General features: G+C 39.0%; 1 protein-coding gene across 2 annotated transcripts in view; it reads left to right on the top strand.

Moving 5' to 3' along the window:
* Positions 1 to 21,407, top strand: part of MKLN1 (muskelin 1) — a 53,752-nt gene extending 32,345 nt beyond the window's left edge. For both annotated transcript variants that reach the window (XM_075208552.1, XM_075208553.1), the window contains 9 exons: positions 1,368 to 1,580; positions 1,752 to 1,973; positions 2,862 to 2,991; positions 5,139 to 5,286; positions 9,083 to 9,197; positions 14,070 to 14,209; positions 14,873 to 14,975; positions 15,611 to 15,665; positions 16,769 to 21,407. In XM_075208552.1, the coding sequence (XP_075064653.1) occupies positions 1,368 to 1,580; positions 1,752 to 1,973; positions 2,862 to 2,991; positions 5,139 to 5,286; positions 9,083 to 9,197; positions 14,070 to 14,209; positions 14,873 to 14,975; positions 15,611 to 15,665; positions 16,769 to 16,890 (1,248 nt within the window). In that variant the 3' untranslated portion in view covers positions 16,891 to 21,407. The remainder of the gene's footprint in view (positions 1 to 1,367; positions 1,581 to 1,751; positions 1,974 to 2,861; positions 2,992 to 5,138; positions 5,287 to 9,082; positions 9,198 to 14,069; positions 14,210 to 14,872; positions 14,976 to 15,610; positions 15,666 to 16,768) is intronic.
* The last annotated feature ends 6,233 nt before the right edge of the window (positions 21,408 to 27,640 follow it).

The raw sequence follows: 27,640 nt of genomic DNA, 5'->3' as shown, positions 1-27,640 counted from the left end.
TTTATCACCAATATGCGGGAACTATAAAATCAACATATGAAGAGTACAACTGTCCATTTCTTGTTGTCTTTATAAAATGCACCAGTATGTGAGCAATAAGTATAAGTGGCTGTTGGCCAAATATACACCTTTATTGTACTCTTCTTTTATTAAGCCATTGAAGTTTGGTATATTTATCTTGTTGGGAAGGATTTAGGCATTTCCATCTGGCTTAGAATTTGTCAAGGTGCATTTCTGTTGGTCACTTGCATTTCTTTAAATACAGAGATACGTTTTTGGGGGTGACTTATGTCTTTCTAATGTGTTAGATGGCGGTATTATAATCAGTTCTTACAAAATTCTATCCACCTTTTCGGGCTTTGAAATTTTTGATATATATGATCTATTTTATTTTTTTCTTTGTAATATAAGATATCACTGACTGTGGAGGACCCTCTAATCCTGCTGAAAGTATAATTGATGGATGCTCCCAGTAAAATTAATGCTTCCTGAACCCACAATATTTTAATAAGATATTAATCTCTGTACACTGCATTCATTTCTCACATTTTTGTCATAGCTGCATTAAAACACCAGTTACCTTCTGGTTTAGAATTAAAAATTTCTCATAAGCCTGCAATTACATACAGAATAGAGTTGAATCGTATAATTAAATCCCCTTTTTTGCAGAATAATACTGTAAAATAATTTGTAATCATATAATGATTTGGTAGTAGAATAAAACATTTAAGCATTACCCTTTGCATTAGCATTTAGCTTAGTATGCCTGATTTAACGTTCGTGCTTACATGTCAGCCTTGTTGATCCTGTGACGCTATTGCTTTGCGATTGACATTTTTTATAATTCATTCTACCACTGAGTGGCACTGTTACATTGTAGTATGTGAAGCAGAAAGAGAAGCACAGCAGTTTGATATTTGCCAGAAAATCTGCAATGTATAGATTTTTTTTTAACAGAAGCGTGGCTTGTACATTGTATTAACAAATACAAAATGGCCTACCCACAACACATTAAGTTCATGAAAAAAGTCTATATTCTGCATATTACATTGTATATTCTGGCTGTACTTGCCTATAATACAGTTAATTTTCAGACATCTCTCCTGGATTTTGCCATTTTGAATCTGTGTGAATGAATATTTTGTTTTTCCATGTAAATGCAGAAAAATGGGATTGTCAATTTTATGACTTATTTATGACTGATCACAATGCTTTAGAGTTCATGCAGATGTTAATGTAGGATTCAGATGTGGTTTTATTTGTGCTGCATCTCAATTAAAACAAAGCATCCTTTGCTATGAATTTGAACCTTTTATAAAGAATGTATATGCCTTTCTAACTATTTTAATTGTGCTCTGTTCCCTCAGGGTGGTCCCAGTGCAAGATCATGTCACAAGATGTGTATTGACACTCAGCGCAGGCAGATTTATACTTTAGGCAGGTATCTGGACTCTTCAGTGAGAAACAGCAAGTCTCTAAAAAGTGACTTCTATCGCTATGACATTGACACAAACACCTGGTCTTTGCTGAGTGAGGATACTTCTTCTAATGGAGGACCAAAGTTAGTGTTTGATCACCAGGTATGTATTCCTTTGAAAAGGTTAAATGACTTCAAATAATCATTTGAATGTTGGTAAATAAAGAAATCTTCACTGTCTGCCTCTCTCAGCAGAAGTTTTGTGCTTTTATTTTTATTCAGGATATTCTGGTTTCAGTTTGTTTTGTAATTTGTCTTTTGTGTGTATTTGTAGATGTGTATGGATTCAGAAAAGCATATGATCTACACCTTTGGAGGACGGATTCTGACTTGTAATGGTAATGTGGATGACAGCAGGGCAAGTGAGCCCCAGTTCAGTGGCCTTTTTGCATTTGATTGTCAGACACAGACTTGGAAACTACTCAGAGAGGACTCGTGCAATGCTGGACCTGAAGATATACAATCCAGAATAGGGCACTGCATGCTCTTCCACTCAGTAAGAATATATTATATTTTATTACATTTTGTTTTAAAAATAAATGTTTTAATTGTATTTTCTGCTTCAGATACTGTTTGTTTTTAGTGAATGTAATGGCACATATGATGCTCCCTGCTATTCAAACTGCCAGGGTTGGAGGAGCTGAACACTTGAAAGATGTCTTTCTTAGACTCAACAGTCATGCATTTTATATATATATATATATATATATATATATATATATATATATATATATATATATATATATATATATATATATATATATATATTATATCTATCTACCCACCCATAGTTCATTCTCTGTCAGACAATACTGTCTGTGGGATAATGTGATACTATCTGTGCAGCATTCCCCATGACAAATTTGAATTGGATAAAATCATATTGTTATAAGAGTTTAAAGTGGTTGTTTACCTTTTGGGCAACCCCTGATACTTGGTTCTGCCCTTGTTCTCTCCCCTACCATATCCTCTTAACTTCCTAATAAGTGCTGGAACCAGATTGCAGCTTTACACTGTCAGGGGAGTAGAGAGCTCAATCAGCACTGGCAATGACTTTGGGTAGGGAAGGGTTACATGGGACTGTGTTCTTGCTATATTACTACAACAGATCATAATACTCGGCCAATAGTAATATTGCTAATGGCATTATTGCTATTGGTTTTCGTATTACTGGGCATATTCATGGTTATGGTACAACTTTTATGTATTGTGTAAATAGCGTGCATGTATTGTTGATGCTCATCAGCACTGTTTTTGTTTTTTATAGCAGAAATGTTATTTTTGGTATGAAATATCCGTTACTAGATTTTTCTATTCTGAAATGGTAGATAAATTACGTAAATTTCCTTTTATGCACCATCAGTCATTTTGCCAATCTTCACAGAAAAATCGCTGCTTGTATGTGTTTGGTGGACAAAGATCAAAGACCTACTTGAATGACTTTTTTAGCTATGATGTGGACAGTGATCATGTGGAAATTATATCTGATGGCACCAAGAAAGATTCTGGCATGGGTAAGTCATTTTGATAGGTGAAGTGTGAGTCATTTGGGCTTCATTAATTTGCTTTTCTTATCCTAACTGTATAGTGCCCTTTTGGCTCTGCTGTCAGACCGAACAGCAGGATGCAATGTACTTGGCCCACTTTAGGCATTGTCTAACAAAACAGTATTTTACAGTTCAAGGCTTTTAAGTAGCTACACAATTCCTTACCACACCTAACAGGATTCGTCAGGCTTTCAAATTTTTAAATGCTCTCTGAAAACCTGTCTCTTTACTAGAGCCAACCCTACTCCCACCTATACTAGTCACACTAGTACATTGTTGCTGCTGTCCCTGTATTGGTGCTACACGTTTTACATTTGACTGTAAAACTGCTTCCTTCTAAACTCTTGTTTTCATTTCTGCATTTATTTTGTTTCTTGTATGTCCCTGTTTCTGACTTTCCATTGTGTAAGGATGCAGAGCACAGTCACACATTACAAATCTGGAGCAATAACTGTCATTACTTTTTCAAAAGGGGACATAAACCATTGAATGTGTTGTAATTTGCCAGTACACCTAAGTTAAAAATATTTTTATTTGTGTCTCCTTCCTAGAAAGTTCTCTCTACTCCTTAGTGATGCAGGACTCTTTCTTAATTTTATTTTTCCACTTAGTCCTGTTTGGCTAATCAGAAGTACAACATTGAACAGCTGACAGTGTCCATTGCCTATGCCTCTTGTGGTCTATAGACAAAAAGGAAAGGGGGGGGGGGGGCGCGGTGGAAACAAGATGTTTTGTGATGTAGTCCTGTGGTAATGTAATTATGCCCCATTTTTATTACTTGTATTACTGCAGGACTATGGTTAACGATTAGTGACATTTAACCTGTTAAGTAAGTTCTATACTTTTGGAAGTAGTCCACTGCTTTCTTTGCCTTAAAATACTACCTCGTATCTGTGCTCCCAGGTTTCTCTTTCTGTTAATGCTTGCAATTGATCTGCTTAATCATTTTATCTGTTTGTGTGTAGCTTTTGTCTTGTGTGGTGTTTTACATGAGATGATTTTAGGTTTAACGGTTCATATATCCAAATGGTGCAAATAGTACAATTGGATTGTTTCCCATAGAGGCATAATGACTCTGTTTTAACTTGCACTCGCCCAGGTTTTCTTGAATCCATTCCTCATGTAAACCCAATAGGTCATGCATTCCGTATTTCCATGATCAAAGTGTGGACTTTTTATTTGCCAATAAACTAGGCTGAATAAAACCACATTGTCAATTTAGTAGATATAAGAGTGTGCTTACCTAACCTTTGGTTAGATGCAATCTCCAACAGAGATGGCATTACCTGAAGCTACAGACTGCAGGGAAAGGGATTGCATGCATTCCACTGCATACACCTGTCTGCCTCCAAAATGTGATCTAGCAGATTTCAGTAGGTTTGGAATAACTAGCACAAAAAATGATCGAATGTGATCTTAAACCCACTACCATAATATATTTGGTGCAGACATGCAAGCCAGGTCTTTGCATAGGACTGCATACCTTCCTTCTCTCACTGAAGAGAAGCTTCTTCATCTGCAGGTAACATTAGATATTTTGCTACAGGAAAAGTTAGGCAGGTACTTCTACTACTTATAAACATAGACCTATTGGGTCTGTTAACGTGGAGCTGAAGCAGAAAAAAATACTTTGATATCTATGAAAGGGGTAAACTTTATTATACCTTTTCTTATGTAGCAGAACAGCCCTTGTTAATCAGAAAATGAATTATGACTAAGAAATAGCATTGAATTTAAGTTTCCTGAAATATAGTATCCTTTTACATCTTATTACAATATTTGTTTACAAATGATACAAGTTTTTGTTTATTGAAACGTACATTATCTCCACTTTAAATAGAAAAACATAAGTCTTTAAAATTATATATGCATTTGCATGATTTGGGTTTTTCACATTGGCCATGATGAGATATTACTTCAACATTCTCCAATGTCCTGTACGCCATATTGTCCAAATTGTTTGTTTTTCATTTTTTAGAATGTAATATGTGAAGCTATACAAGCTTGCTATAGTGTTTCACAACATATGAATACTTTAGACTTAATGGGAACATTTAACTCCAAAAAGCAGGAGTATATAAGCATAGTGTACCTTTAACTTGTTTTTTTTGCAGTTCCAATGACTGGCTTCACTCAGAGAGCTACCATTGACCCAGAGCTGAATGAAATCCACGTTTTGTCAGGTCTAAGTAAAGATAAAGAAAAACGCGAGGAGAACGTCAGGAATTCCTTCTGGATTTATGACATTGTTCGCAATAGCTGGTATGTTCAGCATTTTTGTAAAAAGGTATATTCACCTTTTAAACTTGTTTACCTGTTGTGTTATATTTGACTGTTGTGATTAAATAACTCTACATTTGTTGCATCCAAAAGCAACTGATCATATAGTAACTTTGACTACAGTAGACTGATTTGGTACCATCTAATCTTTCATGTTTTCAAATCTTCCTGGCCTTTCATGCCCACAGAGATGTCATGGTCACTATCTACCACAGCACTGTCCTTTTATTGCGAGCTATTATCAAGGAGCAGGGTGCCACCTTCTGAAAGCCAGGACATAAATCTACAGTTAGTAAATGGGCAGGCTCCTCTATTTAAAGCATAGATCTACAGCTAGCAGGGAGAAAAATGTTAAACACATTTTGGTGATGTTTAGTGTAATTTGTATTATATGCATTAAAAGTACTGTTGCATGTGTTTTTACCTTGTGTCAGTACTTGGTATAGTAAGCGTTCTGGCTCACATGAGCAGCAGTGCAGGAAAGCATACTGATTGTTTGCCATGCGGTAATCCCTCCTCTTTGGCTAAGGCAAAAGCAGTCATCCCTTATAAATAAAGAATAATAATGGCAGGTTTAAATTATTTGTCATTTTGCTATGACTAGACCAACCAGCTAGACCACAGGAGAACCAGTATACGTTCACAAAAATTATTGCACACGAGCCTGGACAAATGTATGCAAACTTATTTAAACTTTTTAGGGATTTGGTATATGTTGGCAAGTAATATTTCATCATAGCAGTGATGAGCATATATTTTTGTGGCTTGAGCCTGTTATTGCATTGGAAAGATGGCTGAATACATAAACCTGATTACTTTACATTAGAGATGAGCGGGCTCGGATTCCGCTAATCCGAGCCCACCCGAACAGTGCGGATCTGAACGGGATCCGAGCACTGTTCGGATATTTCCGGCGGGCAAAAAATTGAAAACGAGGCTCTGTCGTCCAAGTCTCGCGTCGAATCTCGCGAGGGGTGGGAGGGAGGGCCCAGAACAATTCCATCTTGTACCTCTTGGCAATAGGTGTACCAACCTTTTGGCCTAAAAACAACATTGTGAGGTGTTCAGAATAGACTGGAAATTAGTGGAAATGATTGTTATTGAATGTTATTGAGGTTAATAATAGCGTAGGAGTGAAAAAAAACCCCACAAAACTGGTTTTTAGCACTTTTTATGTTTTTTTCAAAATAAATCCAAATCCAAAACCTTGAATCCGAACCAAAACCTTTCGTCAGGTGTTTTGCGAAACAAATCCGAAGCCAAAACCTCAAGCAAATCCGAATACAAAACATGAGACGCCAAAAGTGGCCGGTGCACATCCCTACTTTACATATTATGATCGCATTTGCCAGCGTGATTAGTAAATGATCTGATCGATTTCTGTCAGCTCGCGAATTGGTTCGACATATGCTGCGATGTCATGTAAATTGCCTGATATCAGCTATTATATTACATCGTTTGTGATGAGCCTTTAAGGTTATATGAGACACCTGATAACTCACAATTAAACTATTGTGACGGAGGAATTGTGATAGATAAAGAAATATGCACATTGTGTTTTCTCTGCTGTTCATTTGATAGATACTGGACCTACTTCCCCTGGTCTAGTGGAACCCCTCCCCCTTCCTAATAGATTAAAGGAAAAGGATTTTAGAAAGTATAAAAATTCCTTTTATAGTTTGATTTTGCAGTTTTATTGATAAAACAATTCAATGTATGTTACTGTGTTTTAAGATTTTGCTGTCAAGTTGTATTTAGGTTTACCATACTTATCAATGCCCAAATGAAGTAATGACAAATCATTGTAATGGGGCTCAGAATTATACAAAGGTTGTAAGGTTCAAAGCTATCTTTTACAGTTTGCTTTTAATATACTTTACTAAGGAGTGTTCTGTGCTAGCACCTTCAGTTTGCTGAACTGCCAAATGATATTTTAGTGTATATACTGTACTTTAATGTTTGCTGCAATAGAAGCAGTGTTCATGATTGTATTCATTGGTTGTTTACAAGTACTGGGAGATGCAAATTGTTTAAAATGACTACTGCACCATAAATAAGTTAATCAGTGGGATCGATTTTCGCTAATTTATTTAATATTTATTGTAAGTATAATTTGGAGTGCTTTTCCGTTAATAATCATTTGGAATGAATGTGTGTATGTATATGTTATACAATTTTTAGATGGTGTTCATTATTCGTTGTGCATTCAAACTGGGTTTTTGTTCGTAAAACAGTGTGTATATAGCAAAACCATTGTGCTTTTTGTTTGTACTAATATTTTCTTAATCTGTAAGTGTTCTTACAAAGAAACTGTAAGGGTACAATTTTCTTGATTTTAATTGTTAGTGGAGAACTCTTTCTGTGAAAACATGGCTCGTATGAGTTTTTTAGGTTTATTTTTTTTGTAAAGAGACCTTAATCTTTTATGAAATTGCAGGCAGTCAGATAAGACTAGATTTGCAGATCTCACTAGTTTAAAGAGCAAGTAATGCTGCTATTTGAAATAGTCATCAATGCTGCTCTGCAGCACAGGCCAGTTGGGAAAACAGGACGGATAAAAAACAGAAATACAAGGTAGACCGTATAAATGCAGACACGAAAACAAAGGTTGAATTGAATGGCCTTGGTCATGAGTTGGTGGCTATACAGGAGAAGTCTTCATTGACGTGAATGAGGAGTAGTTACCGAAGGAAGATGCAGATCAGCGGTAGATTTGAGAGAAGGAAAAATTTTAAGGTGTAATTGATGTAATTTAATTCTGGAGGACATGGTGAGCCAGTATAGGGATTTTCATAGCGGTGCAGCAGTTGTGGACCTGAGTGAAAGGGAGAATCAGTCGTGCTGCGCCATTTAAGATGAATTGAAGCGGAGATAGATGGGTAAGGGGAATGCCAAATAGGTGGAGGTTCCAGTAGTCAAGGCGGGAAATGAGCAAGAGTGGGTAAGAGTTTGGGCAACATCTTGGGTAATAAAAGGGCATATTCTGGCAATATTTCCATGGTCGTCATGACAGGATATGAGAGAGACCGGATGTGAGGAATAAAGCAGCAGGTGAAGTGTGGCAACAAGACAGTGGGCTTGGAAGACTGAAGAAAGTGTTATGAATGATTAGGGAGATTTGAGGGTAGGTGGTGATTCTGAGAAGAAGGAAGATGAAAGCTCTGTTTTAGAAATGTTGAGCTTCGGGTAGCATTGGGACATTAATTCTTTTACCAATCTTGTTGGTAAAAACCTATGGGGCATATTCAATTATGTCCTGGGATTGTGGTAACACCTTGGAGTGGGGCGCGAAGGTAATCTGTGACACCGCAATACGGCTGATTTTTCCTTCTCGCCCTATAGCGTTTTCAAAGGAAAATCCTCATTGTTGTACTTATTACCTTCGGTCATGCGCACTCCACGCATTACCGCGATCCGGGACCTAATTTAATATGCCCCTATGAGTTTGATACATTCATAAAGTCCCCAGTACGGTAATTAAGAGTACTGGGGCGCTCAAATCTCATGCTGCAGAAATGAACCAGAGGTTGAAGGTAGATATGAATGATTAGCTCTGTGGGTGGCCAATTTCTTAAGGTGTCCTCCCAACACAGAAAAGTTGGGTGATTTAGCGTTCGGAGAACATTTGGCAATGTTGAATTGTTATCTTAAAATATATATTTTTAAGTTTTCCTTTATATGCATAGATTTGCAATTGTAATCTTCCTTCTTGGCTAAATCAAATCTACACACCATACAGTATGTCAAATATTTTAACTGTAACCACACTTATTTTTAGGTCATGTGTGTACAAGAATGATCAAGCATCAAAAGAAAACACAAATAAAAGCCTTCAAGAGGAGGAACCTTGCCCAAGATTTGCACACCAACTAGTTTATGATGAGCTGCACAAGGTACACCTCACTTATCAACAATTTTAACAATGTACTTATGATCCTTGTGACTAAAGTGTGAAATGTACTCTGTGTTTGTGTTGTCTTGTAGCAGTCTAGTAGCCATACCCTGCTAAAACAATTAACTGAATACCAGAGGTGTGTTTATTCAAATTTATGACACTCGCTTGTGAAAACTTGAATTCAGTATGGTAATTTAACGTTTTATATCCCTAAAATAAAGATCCCTTAAATATTTGACACAATCGCACTACATGGCATTATATTGCGATTACATGTAAGCAAATGAATTCTTGTTTTTATACTATTTTTTGACTAGTCTTCATGCAGTATATCCTTGAAAAGAAATACTTGGTTTGCAGTACCTTATGCTTGATATCTAGTTTATGTGACACCAATATTTGTGTTCTCCAACAAGGACACACGGTCTGAGATGTTTTTGTTTAGTACAGGAGCCCAGATGGATCAAAAACCTGGTATCCCAATGAATTCATTGGAAGATATGCTTAATAATGGATAATTCCACCTATTGGGTGAACATTTTAAAACTTCATCTTACTCGAGCTGGGGGGGGGGGGAGATATTGAGGGTGGTGCTGTCCCTCCTTTGAGATCCTCATGCTCTGCACTTTTGTGTTCCCTGAATACATTGGGCCCCACAATAGTCATATTTGGAGTATGGTGCAGCAGATCGTCTAGTCCAGCCTGTCTCTTGCCCCCATCATGACATTGATTTAGACAATGGTAACAGGGCAGTAACATTCCGTGCCGGGACTTTAAATGTTTTCAGCTGACAGTGATGTGAGGATCGAGATCTGCTGCGGTCTCAAATCATGCCCTCTTCTCTGGGGACCCAGTTTCTTCATGGTCCACTAATGGCACCTAGCAATGTGAGGCCAGAATGAGTTCTTTTGTTGTACCAATTCTTTTAAAAAAGGGGGCTCTCACCTTTCATCTAGCTGTACTTTGAGCTTCTGAGTTACTGTGCTTTTTGTTAACTGTACCGTGCTGTCTCACCCTGTATCGCGTCTCTGTATGTCCCTGTACGGCGCCACGGATACCTAGTGGCGCCTTATAAATAAAAATTAATAATAATAATAATAATAATAATCTCAAAAGCAAACAATTAGTGTTTGCAGTTTGAAAGCAGGTGACAGTGTAGCTTGAAAATCTGATTAGCATCCCTGAGGAGGTGAGTTTTCAAGGACCACTTTCAAGGTAAGTGGGCAGTGTGATGGAACGAAGGAAAGTGTCCTATGAAATAGGTGCAGAACGAGAGAAGTCTGGAAGGTCGAAATGGGAGGTGATAAGGAAGAAAAGTTTGCAAAAGATATTACTATATGCTTTTTTGGCATAAATTGAAAAATGATAAATATTTGCAAATCACCTTTTTGTCAACTGGGTATATTTAAAAGTACTTCATTTAAGTATTCCAAGCAGCATGTCATCACTTTAGGGGGTCATTAGTTTATAGGTTTTGTTACATATATAGCTAGCAAAATGATTATCTCTGCCCACAAGATTCCTCTACAGTGTAAATTCGAGCTGTCAAACCACTTTGGTATGGAGTGCCACACCTTTAGTGAGCTTACATTGTGGATAAATAAAAAAAAAAAAAAAGTAAAGGTGGTACAGGTAAAAACAAAGTATTGTGCCTGCATTGCACAGCAAAATGTAAAAAAAAGTGTACAATCATATAGTGTTATATCTAAGTTTTTACCAATCAGTCTGAAGTTGGTCATAAGCCAAAGATCTCCTTTGTTCAGGCATGCAAGCATGGGTACAGCATTCTGTCAAGAATCTTACCAACAAATAATGCAGTTAGTCTTATATACCTTTATTGCTACTGGGCAGTTTTAGTAACACACCCTGTTGAACAGACTATTTTCCCCTTCAGGATATTACCTTGTATTAAGTACTTAAAGTGTGTGTGTGTATGCAGGGTCGGACTGGGCCACCGGGGGACCGGCCCTGACCCTGATCGCTCCCCTCTTCTTTGGTGGGGGGAGCAGATAATTTACCCCCCCCCCCCCCCCCCCCCCCCAAAGAATACTCGTGACCGCTGCGCTCCGCGAAACCTCTCTGCTCTGTTCGCACTGAATGTCGGACGTGATGTCGCGCCTGGCGTTCAGTGAGGAGCGCCGCAGAAGAGTCGGGAAGACAGAAGACAAGAAAGAAGCTGAAAGAAAAGGTAAGTGAAGGAACGGTTTCAAGGGGGGGAGCGCGGCAGAGTGTATTTGTATATTTATTACTTGAATTCATCAAGGTTCCATTAAATTTATAACTGCTTGAATCTCTGCATAGAAGTCTATTGCCCCTCAGTATTCGCACAAAACAAAATGCCTTACTTGTTTGCAGTCAGGCATAGCAAGAAAATAATTGTGAGGAGAAATAAACAGTTTTAAATGTAAAAAAAAAATGTATTCAAGAAAACCACAGGGTAGTGACAACATAAGACAGTGTGTATCCAAACATTTCAGTGCCAAGTGGCACAAAGAAAAAGACAATTCTAAAGAGTAGGAGTGAAGACACATGAAAACAGGAGGGTGTTCATCCAGAGTGTTATTAACAGCAGGTTTTGAACCAATGTTTCAGCAGGAGAATGATAGGAAAAGTAGGAAACAGAGTTATGGTGAGATATAGGAAGAAGAGTGGTGTGACGGGCCATTAAAGAAGAGAGATCAATAAGTGGAAAAGAAAGATGTAGGAAGGATGGAGGAACAGGGACCCGGAGGATCAGGACGAAGAGATCGGCTAGTTATAATGAGAAGGAGAGTTGGACATAGAAGTAGGAGGCCCACGGTGCCCATACTTTATTAAACGACTTACAAGTGTTGCAAAAAAATTCTAGTCATATATTCCATTTTATATGTATACCAGATTCTGCCAATGGTCGTTTGTATCATAGGAGCTAAGGGCTTCTTCCAGTCTGTGGCTATTTGACAGAGGGCGACAAACTGTGTCTGAACATTTTCATCTGATGGTAGCAGAGGAGATCCCGAGCCGCAGGAGGAAGTGCCTGGGGTTGAGGGAGACGTCAATTTGTAATTTGGGATGCCAAATTTTGGAGGCCTGACCAGAATTGGGTTAGTTTAGGACATTGCCACCCTATATGTAGGAAAGATCTGTCAGATGGACAACCTTGCCAAACCTGCTGGACAAATCATGGAAACTTTTTTTTGTAATTTGGTAGGACAAAGTACCACCAATATAAAAGCTTATAAGCATTTTCTATCGGTTTTACATAAGTAGAGCTGGAGGCAGTGTTGATTCTCATTTCTTCTCAATCGTCGTCCAACGTTTCCCCTAGCCTACCCCCCATACCCACTTATGCGAGTCCCTGTTCCCCATGTCGGGGGCTTTCAGTTCCCAATATAAAAGTGATATAAGGCCTTTAGTTGAAGACTGCCTAAGGGAAAGTGACTCGAAGCGCGTCACCAGTCTGGCAGTTGTGTGTCTTGGTAGTGGAATAAAAGTTTTGTAATTGGAGATATTGAAGAAAAAAATTGTTGGGAATGCAAATGTAGTTTTCAGGTCATCAAATGAAGAGAAGGAGGTATCCTAAATGACATGGTCAAGGTACCGAATTCCGGCCTTTCTCCAGGGTTCAAATGACATGGAAATACATTCAGGCGGGTGTTTTGGGTTGTCGTAGAGTGGTATGATCGGGCTCAGGGTTAGAAACAATTTAAACTTTAGATTTTTATGGTCCCAGACAGAGAGCATGTGAGCCTCAATGGGGTGACGAGTAGCGGAGTGCGGACGGCTAAGCCAAGGGAGCCACAGGAGAGAGGAGATGGAGGAGTTGCCCTGACTTTCCGCTTAGACTAGTGCCCAGATTCTAGTGGAGCTAGTAGTGTTCCATTAAACATTTTGAGAGAGTTGCATTGCTAGATAATTCTTAAAGTTGGGGACTCTGAGGTCTCCACTGTGCGTTTGATCTTTGCAGGACAGGGAGTTTGACTTTGGGGCATTTCTTGCAGCATATAAATTGTGAGGTATAGTGTAAATGGTATAATGTAAATACATAAGGAGGATGCGAATCGACAGAGCTTGGAAAAGAAAAGAAATTGTGGTAATATATTTTTACTGAATTTATATGCCTGATCCAGGAGATAAGTTCTGATTGCAGTATTAATGTAATTTAAATTGCACATTTTACTTGTGATCGGTAAAAAATCTTAATTATGCTTGGATAATATGCTTGAAGCACTGACTTGTTTACAGCTTTGGGCTGATTTTAGTTTTAGGGTTTGGCTTGGCAGATTTGCTTTACAGAAATGTACTGTGTGGATTGGTGGTTGTATGCATAGTGGCAGAGCCAGTGAGTACGCCACATGTTGGTTTCCACTTTTTTGATCGATCTTATAACCCATTAGGGAACTCTGGGGAGGGATGCAGTAGAATTACGCTGAATTGTATTTTGTCTTTACATTTTAGCAGTGCATTTAACCTTTATATCTGAAAATGTAAATTTTTTTGTTTGGTCCTTTTAATGTGGATCATTGGCATCATAAGTGTTGTAGCAGCTTCTCCAGGGTCCTGGTTCCCTCTGCGGAGTTTGCGGTCAGCAGAGAGATTAATGCTGTGTGACCGCTGACACCGCAAGTGATTTAAAGGCCCTGAATGATGTGTGATCAAACCTCTAAAACGCCCAAATTATATATTCCTCAGGGGGGAAGGGAACTTTAATATTCCCTTCAACTCTGAGCGTGAAGTGTAGAACAGCGGTGGATGTGGTCTGCTATTACTGATAGTGAGGGATGGACAGCTGTGTCTCTACCTTGAAACATTGGGGACCCTGTGCTATGTGGGAAATATTCATGGCTGAATATTAATATTTGTTTAAATTACTTTTTAATGTAAATGACAGGTTCATTACCTTTTTGGAGGAAATCCAGGAAAATCCTGCTCTCCGAAAATGCGGTTGGATGACTTCTGGTCATTGAAGTTATGCCGGCCTTCTAAAGAGTACTTGTTGAGGCACTGTAAATACCTTATTCGAAAACACAGGTAGGTACAAATAAGCTAGTTTACAACTGTTTGTAAATGATGAACAAACTTCACAGTTTTGCTTCTTTGTATGCAATATTGAAATGTTTTGATGAGGGAGGCTGTAAACCAACCTGTAGTGTCAGCCATGAAAGATCAGTGCCACTGCTTTGCTGTGATCTTTTACTGATGTAATTACAGTGCAATCTGAGTGCAATATTTAATGTAAGGCACATCCTTATTCCGTCTTACACTGAGAGGCTCTTCATTATTATTGTTTCTACAGCTGCATCTGATTTGATTATTTTTTTTGTTTGTTTTGTTTTTTTCATTTATACTAGTTTACAATTTGAATGGAGCTATAAAATCAGAAGTCATATCATTCTATGAGAATATTGGAAACTTGTCATTTTGTTTAATACACATTTAATATTTTTGGGTTATAAGAGATTGCAAACTATTATCTTGCAAGCTAATTCCAAGAAGATTTTCAAGAAGCCCAAGGTTGAAAAGTCTGTCCAACTGGAAAGTTATTACAGCATACGAGAGCAGAAGTTATTATTTAGATCTGTAAAGATGCTCGTGCATTAATTTACCCATTTAGCAAATTGCCAGTTCTTTTTAGTCTATTTTTTTTTCTCATTTTTAGTGTGTATATATTAACAGAGCTTTGATATGTTACAGGTTTGAAGAGCGTGCTCAGACTGAGCCCCTTACTGCATTGAAATACCTGCAGAATGATTTATTTGTTACTGTGGATCACTCAGACCCCGAAGAAACAAAGGAGGTGTGATGGTATTCAATATGTTAAACACAAGCTGAAGTGTGCCTCATCAGCCCATCCACAAACACACACACTAAGGATTGCAAACACCATTTATTTATATAGCGCCACTAATTCCGCAGTGCTGTACTGAGAACTCGCTCACAACAGTCCCTGCCCCATTGGGGATTACAGTCTAAATTCCCTAACACACACTAGGGTCAATTTGTTAGCAGCCAATTAACCTACTACTATGTTTTTGGAGTGTGGGAGGAAACCGGAGCACCCGGAAGAAACCCATGCAAACACGGGGAGAACATACAAACTCCACACAGATAAGGCCATGGTCGGGAATTGAACTCATGACCCCAGTGCTGGAAGGCAGAAGTGCTAACCACTACACCACCGTGCTGCCCACAAAAATAGAGGATGGAATTTTATGCTGTGCAGATGTTTGATATGGGGTTAACTAAATAATTAAGTAAAGGTAATATTTTTTTTAGACTGTCTCTCATTACAGTAATATACTGTCTGCCCACTTTGATTTTTAAGTATAGTTACTGTCTATAAGTATTGCTGGTGCACATGACAGTTCATGAAAGCTATATTGCAAAGAGATTACATAGTACTCCAATACACTTTTTATTTGTGTCTTTCAGTTTCAGCTTCTTCCATCTGCACTTTTCAAATCCAGCAAAGATTTCACCCCTCTCGGTAAGTCAAGTAAAAAAAAAAAAAAAAGTGCTCCTTTTGGGCGAGGGAAAAAAAATGTTGCATCTGTATAATGACTGTCACATTATAAGTGATTTAATGTTCGAGGAAAAAATATGGTCATTGGTTGAGATTACATGCATAATGAAATGAGCAGTGTGGTGCTCCACCTTTTAAATTATTATCTGTATTGGATGTGCAGGATTTTGTATTAAGTAAATAAGCCATTCACCCATTTCTCAACAATTGAGATACAGAAAAACATCCTACAGCAAGGAATTGTAGATAGAGGCATGTTAATGAGTGCTATGTGCTACTACTTTTATCTTTACCGTATAGGACCAGAACAGAGGCATCATTCCAACTTCAGATAGCAAAGTTTTTTGTTAGTAAAATCTTTAGGTTGCCTATGCGGCTGAGTTTGAGGTTGGATTACAGCAACGGTGCATACTAGCAAAGGAGGTTTGTAGAATATAATTGTAATATCTGCATAGCTAACGAACAAAGGGCTGTGGGGTCTACAATTTTGAGGATCTTGCAGAATCTGACCATGTTGCATTGACTTATATAACCTAGTTATCTAGTTTATTCTATTGTGGTCTTGATTTTCTTGATTTCTGTACTCTGTAATTTCCCAATGCTTCTGCATTACATGTGCACATTACTCAGTTAAGACACAAATTAGAATGGTGTAACCTAATTAATGTTTTCATGTGACATAACTAAGGAATTGTTAGACGACAGTCCAGTAAGGTGCAAAGGGTACAGGGATCAATGTCAAATGAATCGGTCACAATCTGCCCTAATGTAAAACACATCCATTAGTAACATTAGATTTATTAATGCTAAACCTATCATTTTCACATTTCTCAAATTAGAGGGAACTGTACCTACAGACACCATATAGATGCATATCCTACCTAATGCTTTTGGTAGTCTGTGCAAAATATATGCCCCAGTTAATAAATAAACCTCGATCCACAGCTGTTGTGAGAAATCATTGCTAAATTTGAAACAGTTCTCTTGTTTTATGTGGACATTAATAACTGATGTTTTCCAATTTTTAGTTGTAAATAATACGTTCTTTTTCTTTTCTATTTATACAGGGTTCTCTGATGTCGACCACACTTATGCTCAGAGATCACAGCTCTTTGATACACTTGTCAACTTCTTCCCAGACAGTATGACCCCACCAAAAGGCAACCTGGTCGACCTCATTACACACTGAATAACTCAAGGAGTAGAACAAAAACTGTTTATTGGCTCTTGTGTTATATGTATAATTGGAACTGAAGCTGGAATGCAGTATGTGCACAGAGTGAACTTAGTGTAGTGCTTAATTGGGAAATACTCGTATAGGGTGAGGCTTCATACCTCTCGCTGCCAGAGATCAGTCTGGACATCGAAGGTTCCTCTTTTTACTTTTTCCCCTCCCTCATTTGGAAACCTCTTGTACATGCCTAAATGGGCGTTACTTTCTTCTGTTTAAAATAGAGCATATCCTTAAAGTCTATCCTATATTTGTGGGCGAAAAGTTGGTGTATTCATATGAACAATAAGAGTATAGCCCCCTATATAATATATTTTTTTTATGTTCAGCGAGATTAATTGGGGCTGTAGGTGTATGTTACAGTAACACATAGAAATGAAGCATAGTCAAGAATGACAGGGAATACTAGGAGAAGGAAGAACCAGGATAATGAGTGACCTTCTGTACAGCTACTGTATTTTCTGTATAAAGAATGTGAAATATAAATACTTTTTTTTATTTTGCGTTTTACACAGCTTGTACTTTGAATATGAAGTTGTGGGATGTAAGAAGTTGATGTACAAGCCAAATGTAATGAGTAATTGTATAGTAATTTGAGTTGCAGAAATTAATGCTTATTTATTTATAATCAATGCTTATTGAACACATACCTTCCTGGTGCTTCACTTGAAACAGCCAAAGGAAGGACAGGTTGTTATGTAATTGACATACATGGCTTATTTGTCAGCACCATTTAGTCATGCATTATTACACTGCAATTGCATGAAACTTTGGAAATCATAAGCGAAGATGCTGCATCTTAAAGAAACATTAAAGCTTAAATAATTTTACCAGAATGAAAACACAATAATACTAACTTAAGGGTTAATTTTTTGTATATATGTATACATGCAATAATACACTTAATGTGATTTGAGTCAGTATCTGCTGCACGAAGGCAAATAGGCCCAGGGAGCAGTATTATTTTTGAGAGCTGATTTCCCTGAGACTGGTGTAAGACAGTCACTTATAAACACTGGTTTTACAGCTAAGAAAAATGGATGTTCAAAACCGTTTTAACTCGAATGGAAACACTAGATTGATGTCCGATGTGAGCATCCTCAGTATGAGATGCTGCACTTCTTCAGTGTGAAGACTCTTTTGTCATGATTCCAGCGTTTTGCTTTAAGTACAACATGCAGTAAAGGCATATCTGGAAAACCTTTGAATGCCATGTTTTAGTGGCTGAAAAAATTCAGTGTTTAGAAGTACCTTTCATACACCAGCCATAAGCTGCATTCCTTTTAAGTTTTTTTTGGTTTTTTTTGAGCCAGTTGTATTTGATGCAATGTATGATCAGTGATCGTTTCACCTAGAAGGAACTTGTCTCAGACTTTTGTAAGGAAATTAAGTCTGCAAGACATTTCTGGCTGTACATCATAAGCTCTTTATCTTTTAATAAACAACAGTGTTTTAGTAAGTGCTTAATTTTGGGTTGACTGTTCCTTAAATATAAACAAAATTTCCATGTGTAAACCAGAGCTGCAGCCATGAGTTACAGTGCACAATGTCCGTTATGTCACAAGTTTCCTCACCAGCTCTTGTCTTCCATCGTAGTTTAAATTAATGGAGAATAATAGATTCAGATATTATCATATATTGTGCTCTCTGGGACTTGTAAATTGAACTTTAGATCATATCAAAGGAGATAATTGATGTAAAAAAAAAAAAAATTTGGTAAAATTGTTTATGCTTGAACACAGTCATGTGAAACAATTAGTCGCATGAAGTGGCAGTACATATAATACAGGATTGCATATACCATACAACGTATCTGTGCTTTGTAATTTAGTTTCACCAAGCATTTCAAACTCTTCTCAAATTTTATCTTTCTCTTGCAGTGCACATCAAAATAAGAATATTACGTGAGATTATCCACTAGCAATGATATAGATAAATATTTATCTGAATATGTAAATGTTTCCATGCATTGTATTTAAATTTGAAATCCAGTGGTATATTCCCCAAGATGTTTCAAACGAGAGCGTGAACTAGAAAGCAATTTATTGGGTTTTGACAACTATTACATCAATGACAGAAAAGGATGCTGCACTGTATTATATTCCTCTTAAAATGATGTATCGCATACTATTGAAATGTCTACTATTACTTGGAACCACTTATGATATGAAATTCAGAAAATATCTGCTCTTTTAAATATTGTTCCACTTGTCACCTTTTTTTCATTTTCAAACACGTTGAATATTGTTAAAACTGATGTTAGTGTGTGAAAGTGTGTAGCAGAACTTACACTGCCTGGGACTGCCAATATTGGGCTCAATGTGGTGAACAGGGGTCTAGTAGCAGAATTTCAACAGGTTTTAAATTTGAATTGAGGGGCTAGCACGCTCCTTGCAAAGTGCTGTAGGTGGTGCTTTTATGCCTGTCTTTATGGCTGATGCTTTTCCAAATTCTAGCAGCATGAGGAATTGCCTCTTGTTATGCTGTCCTTCATGATGTGTGTAGAATTTTGTGACTTATTTTAATAGATGAATGTAGAATGCAAACCTATAGCAGTGCTACAAAACAACCAAATTTCTATAAAACCAAAGCTCTTCTTCAAACTAGTATTTGAGATACATATGCAGTACCCTAACATGACTTCTAATAAGGGTATTATGTCAGGAATTTTCATGTCATGCCTCTTAAATGAAGGTGTGCTACTTTCCCCAGCCTCCTTCCACGAACCTGTATTTTGATGGTGTCTACCCTGGACCTTAACCGTGTACTTATTTCATCAGAATTACCAGTACTTGTGTTCAGTGGAGATCTTTAGTTAGTCAGTTGCAGTAATCATTTCCTGAGTTCCAGATGGAGGGTGGACTTGATGCTTACATCCAATCAGGAGCTAGCTTTCCACTCGGACCACTTCCTCTGGTCTTTATGATTTCCCAAAGATGCCAGCAAAATAGTGGCACACTACTGAATTGAATAGCCAGCAGAAATCTCAGTGGTATGAAAGAGACTTTAAAATAATGCTAGTAAATCCCTTTAAAGAGTGATAAGTGTTTCCATTTATATATTTTGTTATATGGCAATGTGTGTTGAACAGTAGTTCAATATCACTGTTTAATTCATTACTTTGCAAATGTACATTTTTAGGACGCACAATCTTAAAAAAAAATTACTAACATTACAATCCCTCAAATATGCACCACCTTTTAGAGATTTTTGCTATGCAGGGTAATGACACAATATTTAGGCACTTGTTTGTCCACAATCATTTTCCTTTAGAATAACTGCTCACAGAACAATACTAAGTGGATGTTTTGTACTCTTTTATGAGGGTTTTATAAAACCTATTTCAGCACACAGATGGGTCCTGTATTTGTTGATGAATACGTTTTGTGCATTTTCAATCTCTTCCGTACCGGTGAGTCACCAAGATTAGACAAATCTTTTAAAGGTGTAATTGGTTCTTAATATATTTATTAGTCGTCATGCCCTACTGACAGTGTTGATATTTTTACAAGAGAAACTTGAAGCTATTAAATCCATTCCCTTCATCCACTTTTGTGCATGATAGAAATGCTTTACAACTTGAGCCAATTGATCTATTTTTGAGGTATGTGTAATACTGGAGGGGGAAACCATTTTTGTGTATCAGTAACTTTTCTTAAATTAATTGAATGCATAGTCTGGCATGCTCCGGTATGCTAAAATTATAGGTGAACTACATGTTGGTTTTTTTCTGTTTTAATAAACAATAACTTTACTTTGATAGCTTTCTGAAATGGTACATATTAATACTTCAAGCACCACCTTATTGTGTTCTCTCTCTCTCTCTCTCTCTCTCTCTCTATATATATATATATATATATATATATATATATATCTATATATATTTAGCATTCTGCGTAGAAGATGCACTAAAATCTGTTAAGGATATTAATTTGCCCTACTAGACTACAAGTAGACAATGTGATTCTCAATGCCTCAAGTGATATATGGAAATGTTTACATATGTGAATATTACGAAAGGTAATTCAGAACGGTAGCAAGTTTTAAATTGGACCTGTTTCCTACACAAGGTGGAGGCAAACATTTTGTAACCTGAACGTTTCATGTTCTTAGTGAATTGATAGGCTGGGTTCTCATTAATACACAAAATAGATGCCTTCTCCCATTGAAGGAGATTGGTAGACTTTAAATATAGCTTACTTTAACTTGTATAGGTAGGCCAACTTGTGTGAAATGCTATCAAATTAAGCATCAGTTTCATGCTATTTCTGATTCTATTGTAGGATGGAATGATGCCAAGTGCTATTGTTCAAATTATCATCCTGTATGAATGCTGTAGCTTATGTACTATGTGTTTCACTGCTTTATCAAAATGCTTGGTACTGTACATTGAACATAATTTATAAACCACCGTATGATTTTCTTCCAGCTTGTACTGAACTTGTGCGCAAAATAAACAATGTAAATAATTTTCAGATGACTTTTGCTGCTCTTATGTGCTTGAACTCAAGTCACTCTTGATGAATGTAGACTTCGTAAATATTTGTTGGTTTGTTGCTGTAAGATCTTGATATGGTCTTTTGCTGATCCATCTTTAATATGTCGTCTTACAAATATCTTCACATTTCTTCTCCTTGGAGAAATCCTCAAATGTAGATAAGAAACACCAGTCCTAGCGCATTACCCTTTAGTTTATTTTCAACAAAACAGAGAAAATGTACTTTGACGCACTTGTTGGGGATTTATAGGCACATTTTGAAAGTTTGTGTCGAATACTTGTAGCAGATGAGTAAATTCAAGAACACCCCTATATTTTATTATTATTTTATTATTAATTTTTATTTATAGGGCGCCACAAAGTATCCGTAGTGCCGTACAAGGACAAACAATGGCACAGTACAAGTAACAGTAAGCAATATAACTCTGGGGGCTCAGGCACAGCATGAAAGAGAGGGAGGGAGGGGAAAAGTGAGTATAGGCAGGTAGCTATGGCCCAAGAGGGAGGGCACGGATGACCGGTTGAGAGTCACTGAGGGGAGCGGAGAGGAGACAGAGTGCACACACACTCGTAACTACCCTTTTATTCAGACACAGGGCTTCCTAAATCAAATGATAAATCTTCTATATCCTGAATATTCCACCTACCGGGGTATTTTCTTAATCTGTAAATATAGATTAGTACAACTAATATTCAGTGAATGTCTCTGAAGTCATTGTGCTGCATAATGCTTTACAGACAGCACAGTTCTTAATACTGCATATTAATGGTAGGGAAGTAAAAAAATAAACTTGTATTTAGAATGTTGCTGCCTATTAATTTAGAGACAGACTAAACATCTAAAAGTGAAAAGACTGTTGCATTTTGCAGCTTACACGATAACACATTCATTAATGAACACCAAAATGTATGTGCTGCTTATAGTTGTCCTAACCGACGAGATCTCCAATCAACATAGCTATTTCCACTATATAACCCATGGTTTTTGTTAATCTTAAAGGAATGTAACACTTGTTAATTGTTGAATACAAAATCAAAAATGATGATATAAAATATTTACTGTATCCTATAGCAACAAACACAATACCTTATATTCATCAACAGGTTCCATATGCAAATTATTTTAACAATGAACACAAATACAAATCTACTTCTAAAGAAGCATCCATTTGCTGCTTACAGCTATTTGTGTAAACGTCTGTTGTAGCTAGCTGTACTATTGTCCTGGCCACAGAGGCCACTTCAATCAGCAATACACTACCTCCACTGTCACGTCCATAGTGTGGAACAGAGGATGATCTAACATATTACTTCTAACTAACTTATGAATATGTAATGTATGATATGTATCAGATATACTTGGGTTGTGAAATCTTTCTTGCATTGAAAGGTTGATGATTTAACTTATAATGTTAGTACCTTATTTTGAGGACAATATGCTTGCCATATATTGTATATCAATACCTTATGGACAAAATCCCCAGTCATGCATATCCATAAAACATAGTCTAATTATCTGTATACATGTGTGTGGGATCCTATACAAAGAAGAAACAAGAAAAATAGATCCAAAGTTAATACAAAATCTGTATTTGGCTAAAAGGTTTTTGTGACTGGATCACTTGTAAATAACTTATGGTATAAATTTATTTAAAGGAAATGGCGCAGGGCGCTTATTTCTATAATTGCAAATCTACTTATTTTTAAAAAATGTGTATGTTGGAAAAGGAAATATTTTTATTTCATCCATCTGGGGGACACTATTAACCATGGGGTAGGGTAGCGAGGAGTCTGGCACCCAAATAGTTAATCTTTTGCTGCTGACAGACATATACCCCCCCTTCCCCACAGAACTCAGTTTGAAGTATGTGCCCTAGGAGTATGGGCTGAAGTTTGGAGAGCTGCACAGTGAACAGAGTTCACTGGGTTTAGGCTTTTTTGTTTTTAGCTGTTGACACAGTGCACGAGTGGCTCTGTGAGACAGAGTGCACTCGTGAGCAGAGAAGGACTGTACAGCGGGGGGAGCCGCGGCACCCGCTGACAGGTTGGAAACAGTGAGACTTCTCGCAGTGTGAGATGCGCTCTCACACTGCTAGCAGAGTGAGGTGCTGCCACAGGCAATAAGCGCCGGTGATCTTGCCGTCCCCGGGGCCATGGAATATACCAAGTCCCCCCTCAAGGAAAGAGGAGGGGTAACTTGAGCTAATGGTCGCGCTATTCAGCGCTTTGCAGAGTTGAACAGAGGAGCGGATAGCAGCGATTCCACTCACAGGAAGTGTGGAAATTGCTGTCAGTCTGCACAGGAGAGCCAGGGAGGGGGAAGTTAGAAAACCTCCCCCCTCCCCCGCTGAGTGAGCAGGTGGAAGATTAGCCAAATTACAAAGGAAGGGAAGGACACAGCAGCCATTTGGAGGAGGCACAGCTGCTGGCAAACATCTCCCTGCTAAGTATCATTTATTTTCTCTATATTGCATGGATAGAGAAGTATAATTGTTATGGGCATATATATTAAGTAGAGCCTGTATAAAGCAACAAAATTTGGTTTTCCTGTGTTGATTCAGAAATGCTGTAATGTGTTAAGACATAATTAGTATTTCTGATAACTATTGAGTGTGCTTGTCTGGTTGTTTGTGGCTTTGTTTTTTCTCCCAATAATGTCTGATAAAAGTAAAGTAACACGTGCCAAACATATGATCTGTTCAAAGTGTAATGTTAAATTAACAAGTGAACGTCTGGATCAGGGGCTTTGTGCTGGTTGTGCTGTGACACCTGTAATATTGCAGCCTAAAGACAGCCCTATTCAGGGGACAGAGCCTCCAGAGTGGATGGCAACCTTTTCACAGGCGGTTAATACCCTTGTGAACATGTTATCTAAACCAGCATAGATCCCAGTGGTGGCTATTAGACTTCCATCTACCTCTGAGATACAACCCCCAGTGAAGTTAGGAGGGGAAATGAGTAGTTCATTACCTCCAGAGGTTGTACAATTTCCTTTCCCGGCACTGCAAGAGTCACCCCACAGTGAGGAGGCGGGATGGTCGGCAGTGGCTAGAGGTCTTGACCGACTAAACTAATTGCTGGAAAATCCTAGACACATTCGTAGTTATAAAAGACATAGATCAGCTAATACGCTGTTGTCTCTGATTCAGAGGGATCCTCGGTGGAGGAAGGTGAATTGTTGGAGGATTCTGATCTTTCATTAATAGAATCAGAAGGAAGCTCCAGGCACCAGGGTATGGACGATCTGGTAAAAGCAGTACGTCAGACCTTGGGGGTTATTGAAATAGAGGAGACGAGGTCCTTGGACCGGTCTCTCTTTAAGAAGGCTTCTAAACAGGTGGTCAGGTTCCCTCCCTCAGCAGAGCTGAGAGAGATTGCAGAGGCCTCTTGGAAGCATCCAAACAAGAGGTTCACTGTGCCTAGAAAATTTGGTTTATATCCTTTACAAGAGGAGGACATGAACAGATGGGAACAGGTGGCAAGAGTAGATGCGCCAGTGGCGAGACTGGTTCGCCAGACCACGCTACCCGTACCAGGAACGGCAGCCCTACAGGATTCGACCGATCGTAAGTTGGAAACTTTTTTGGAATCTGTCTTTACGGCTGCTGGTACAAACTTCAGACCAGCATTATCTTCGGCCTGGGTAGCAAGGGCTATGGAAGCCTGGGCTGGGCAGTTAGAGTCCGCATTACAGGATTTGGAACTGCTCCCCCTGGCCATGCACCTTAAGGAGGCGGCAGTGTGTGTGTATGTATGTGTATATATATATATATATATAGTATATATGAGGCGGCCCAGAATTCAGCCTCCATATCATCTATTTCTGCTACAGCAGTAGCAGCAAAAAGAATATTATGGTTAAGAGCCTGGGATGCGGATTTGGAGTCAAAAAGATCATTAGAATCCATTTCGTATACTAGTGAGATGCTATTTGGTCCAGAGTTGGACTCCTGGATCTCACAGACCTTGGGGGGTAGGAGTAAGTCCTTGCCTGTGAATGCTCCTAGACCCAGAGTTCCAAGGCTTCGTTCTTTTAGACAGCTTTTTCGCTGTGGCGCGTCTGGCAGAGGCCAGTCAGGTCAAGGGCTGCTGGAGGTAGGAGACAGTCGCTTAGAGGAATGGCATCTTTTTCCTCAACGGCAGCAAGGTCCTCTTCCGCCAAGCTGCTGGATAGACCGACAGCATGACTACCACCCTCCTCTGATAACGAAGGGGGGAGTGGGAGGACGGCTGCTGGGGTTTGCCCAGCAGTGGACAGAGTCCTCAGCGGACAGGTGGGTTCAGGGGATCATGAGAAGGGGTTACATGATAGAGTTGGTGGAGCCTGCTCCACACAGGTTTTTTGTAACCAGTTTACCCTGCTGTCCTCAAAAAAGACAGGCAATGCTCTCTTCTGTCGATTTGCTTCTTTTAAAGAAGGTTATTGTACAGGTTCCGGAGTACCAAAGAAGGGAGGGGTTTTACTTAAACCTATTCTTGGTACAGAAACTGGATGGTTCATTCAGACCAGTGCTGAACCTCAAGCAGCTAAATCTGCATCTGAGTAGATTCTTTCAGTATGGAATCCCTAAGATCTGTCAGATGGCCTGGAGGCAGGCCAGTTCATGGCATCAATAGACATCAGGGATGCCTAGCTTCATGTGCCGATCTGGGAGGGGCATCAGCCGCTTCTCAGATTCACGGTAGGCTCAGCTCACTATCAGTTCAGAGCTCTTCCGTTCGGGCTTGCCACAGCCCCAAGAGTATTCAAAAAGATTATGGCAGCACTCCTTCCCTCCAAAGGTACCTTATTTGTACGATCTTCTAATCAAGGCGTCAACGGTTCAGTTGTTGGAACAACATCTTCGCCTTACGGTGAGGGTGCTGGAACAGAACGGTTGGCTCCTGAATGTAACAAAGTCACAAATGATCCCTTGTCAGAGAATGACATTTTTGGGACTAATAATGGACACTGCAGACAGCAGAGTTTTTCTTCCAGAGGACAAGATAAGGTTCTTGATGGAGTGGACAGACAGGGTTCTGTCACACAGGAGGCTGTCAGTACTCATGTGTATGAAGCTGCTAGGAAAGATGGTGGCATCTTTCGAGACGCTGCCATACGGAAGGATCCACTCCAGATGTCTTCAATGGGATATTCTGAGGAAGTGGTCGGGGTCCTTCCTCTGTTGGATCGCCAGTGGATGAGGTTATCTCTAGAGACGAGAAAATCCCTCAGCTTGTGGTTGTTAAAGGACAACCTAATAAAGGGCAGATCCTTTGCCCCGTGGGCCTGGATCTTCGTATCCACAGACGCCAGTCTGAGTGGTTGGGGGGCAGTGGTCATTCACCTAAGGATGCAGGGTCTGTGGTCAGAGAGACAGTCGGTTCTTCCCATAAATGTGCTGGAACTTATGGCCATCCTGAAAGCTCTGCAGAGGGCTCAGGGTGTGTTACAAGGAAGGCCGGTTCGCATCCAGTCCGACAATGCCACGGCAGTGTCATACATAAACAGACAAGGGGGCACCAGGAGTGCAAGAGCGATGAGGGTCACGTTTCAGATTTTTGCCTGGGCAGAAAGAAACGTGCCTGCGCTGTCAGCGGTGTTTATCCCAGGGAAATAGGATGTACAAGCAGACTATCTAAGTCGGCACGAAATTCTACCAGGGGAGTGGGCTCTGCATCCGGAAGTATTCCAGTTGCTGGTGGACAAATGGGGACTTCTGGATCGAGACCTGATGGCGTCAAGAGTCAACAGGAAAGTCCCAGTGTGTTGCGCAAGAACAAGGGACCCACTGGCTGTGGCAGTGGGCGTCCTAACAATGCCTTGGGGACTTCAGGTTAGGATACCTGTTTCCCCCCCCCCCCCCCCCCCCCCATATCAATGATTCCCAGGGTCCTCCGAAGGGTCAGGCAGGGAGATCGACCAGTCATTCTGGTAGCTCCAGCCTGGCCACGAAGGGTATGGTTCCCAGAGATTCTTCTGGTAGCAGTAGGTCAAGGGGTTCGGTTGCCACTTCGAAGAGATCTGCTGACCCATGGACCATTCTTACATCAGGGTCTAGACTGGCTGAATTTAATGGCATGGCTTTTGAATCCAGTCTGTGGAGAGCCAGAGGGTTTTCTGTGAGTGTAGTAGACTCTCCTAAGAGCCAGGAAGCCAGTTTCGGCTAGGATTTATCACCGCATCTGGCATGTGTTTATAAGGTGGTGTAAAAAGAAATCTTACAATTC

The sequence above is a fragment of the Mixophyes fleayi genome, chromosome 4 (genome assembly GCF_038048845.1).
Source record: "Mixophyes fleayi isolate aMixFle1 chromosome 4, aMixFle1.hap1, whole genome shotgun sequence".
Classification (NCBI taxonomy): Eukaryota; Metazoa; Chordata; class Amphibia; order Anura; family Limnodynastidae; genus Mixophyes; species Mixophyes fleayi.
This window is presented reverse-complemented; position numbering and strand designations above follow the sequence as displayed.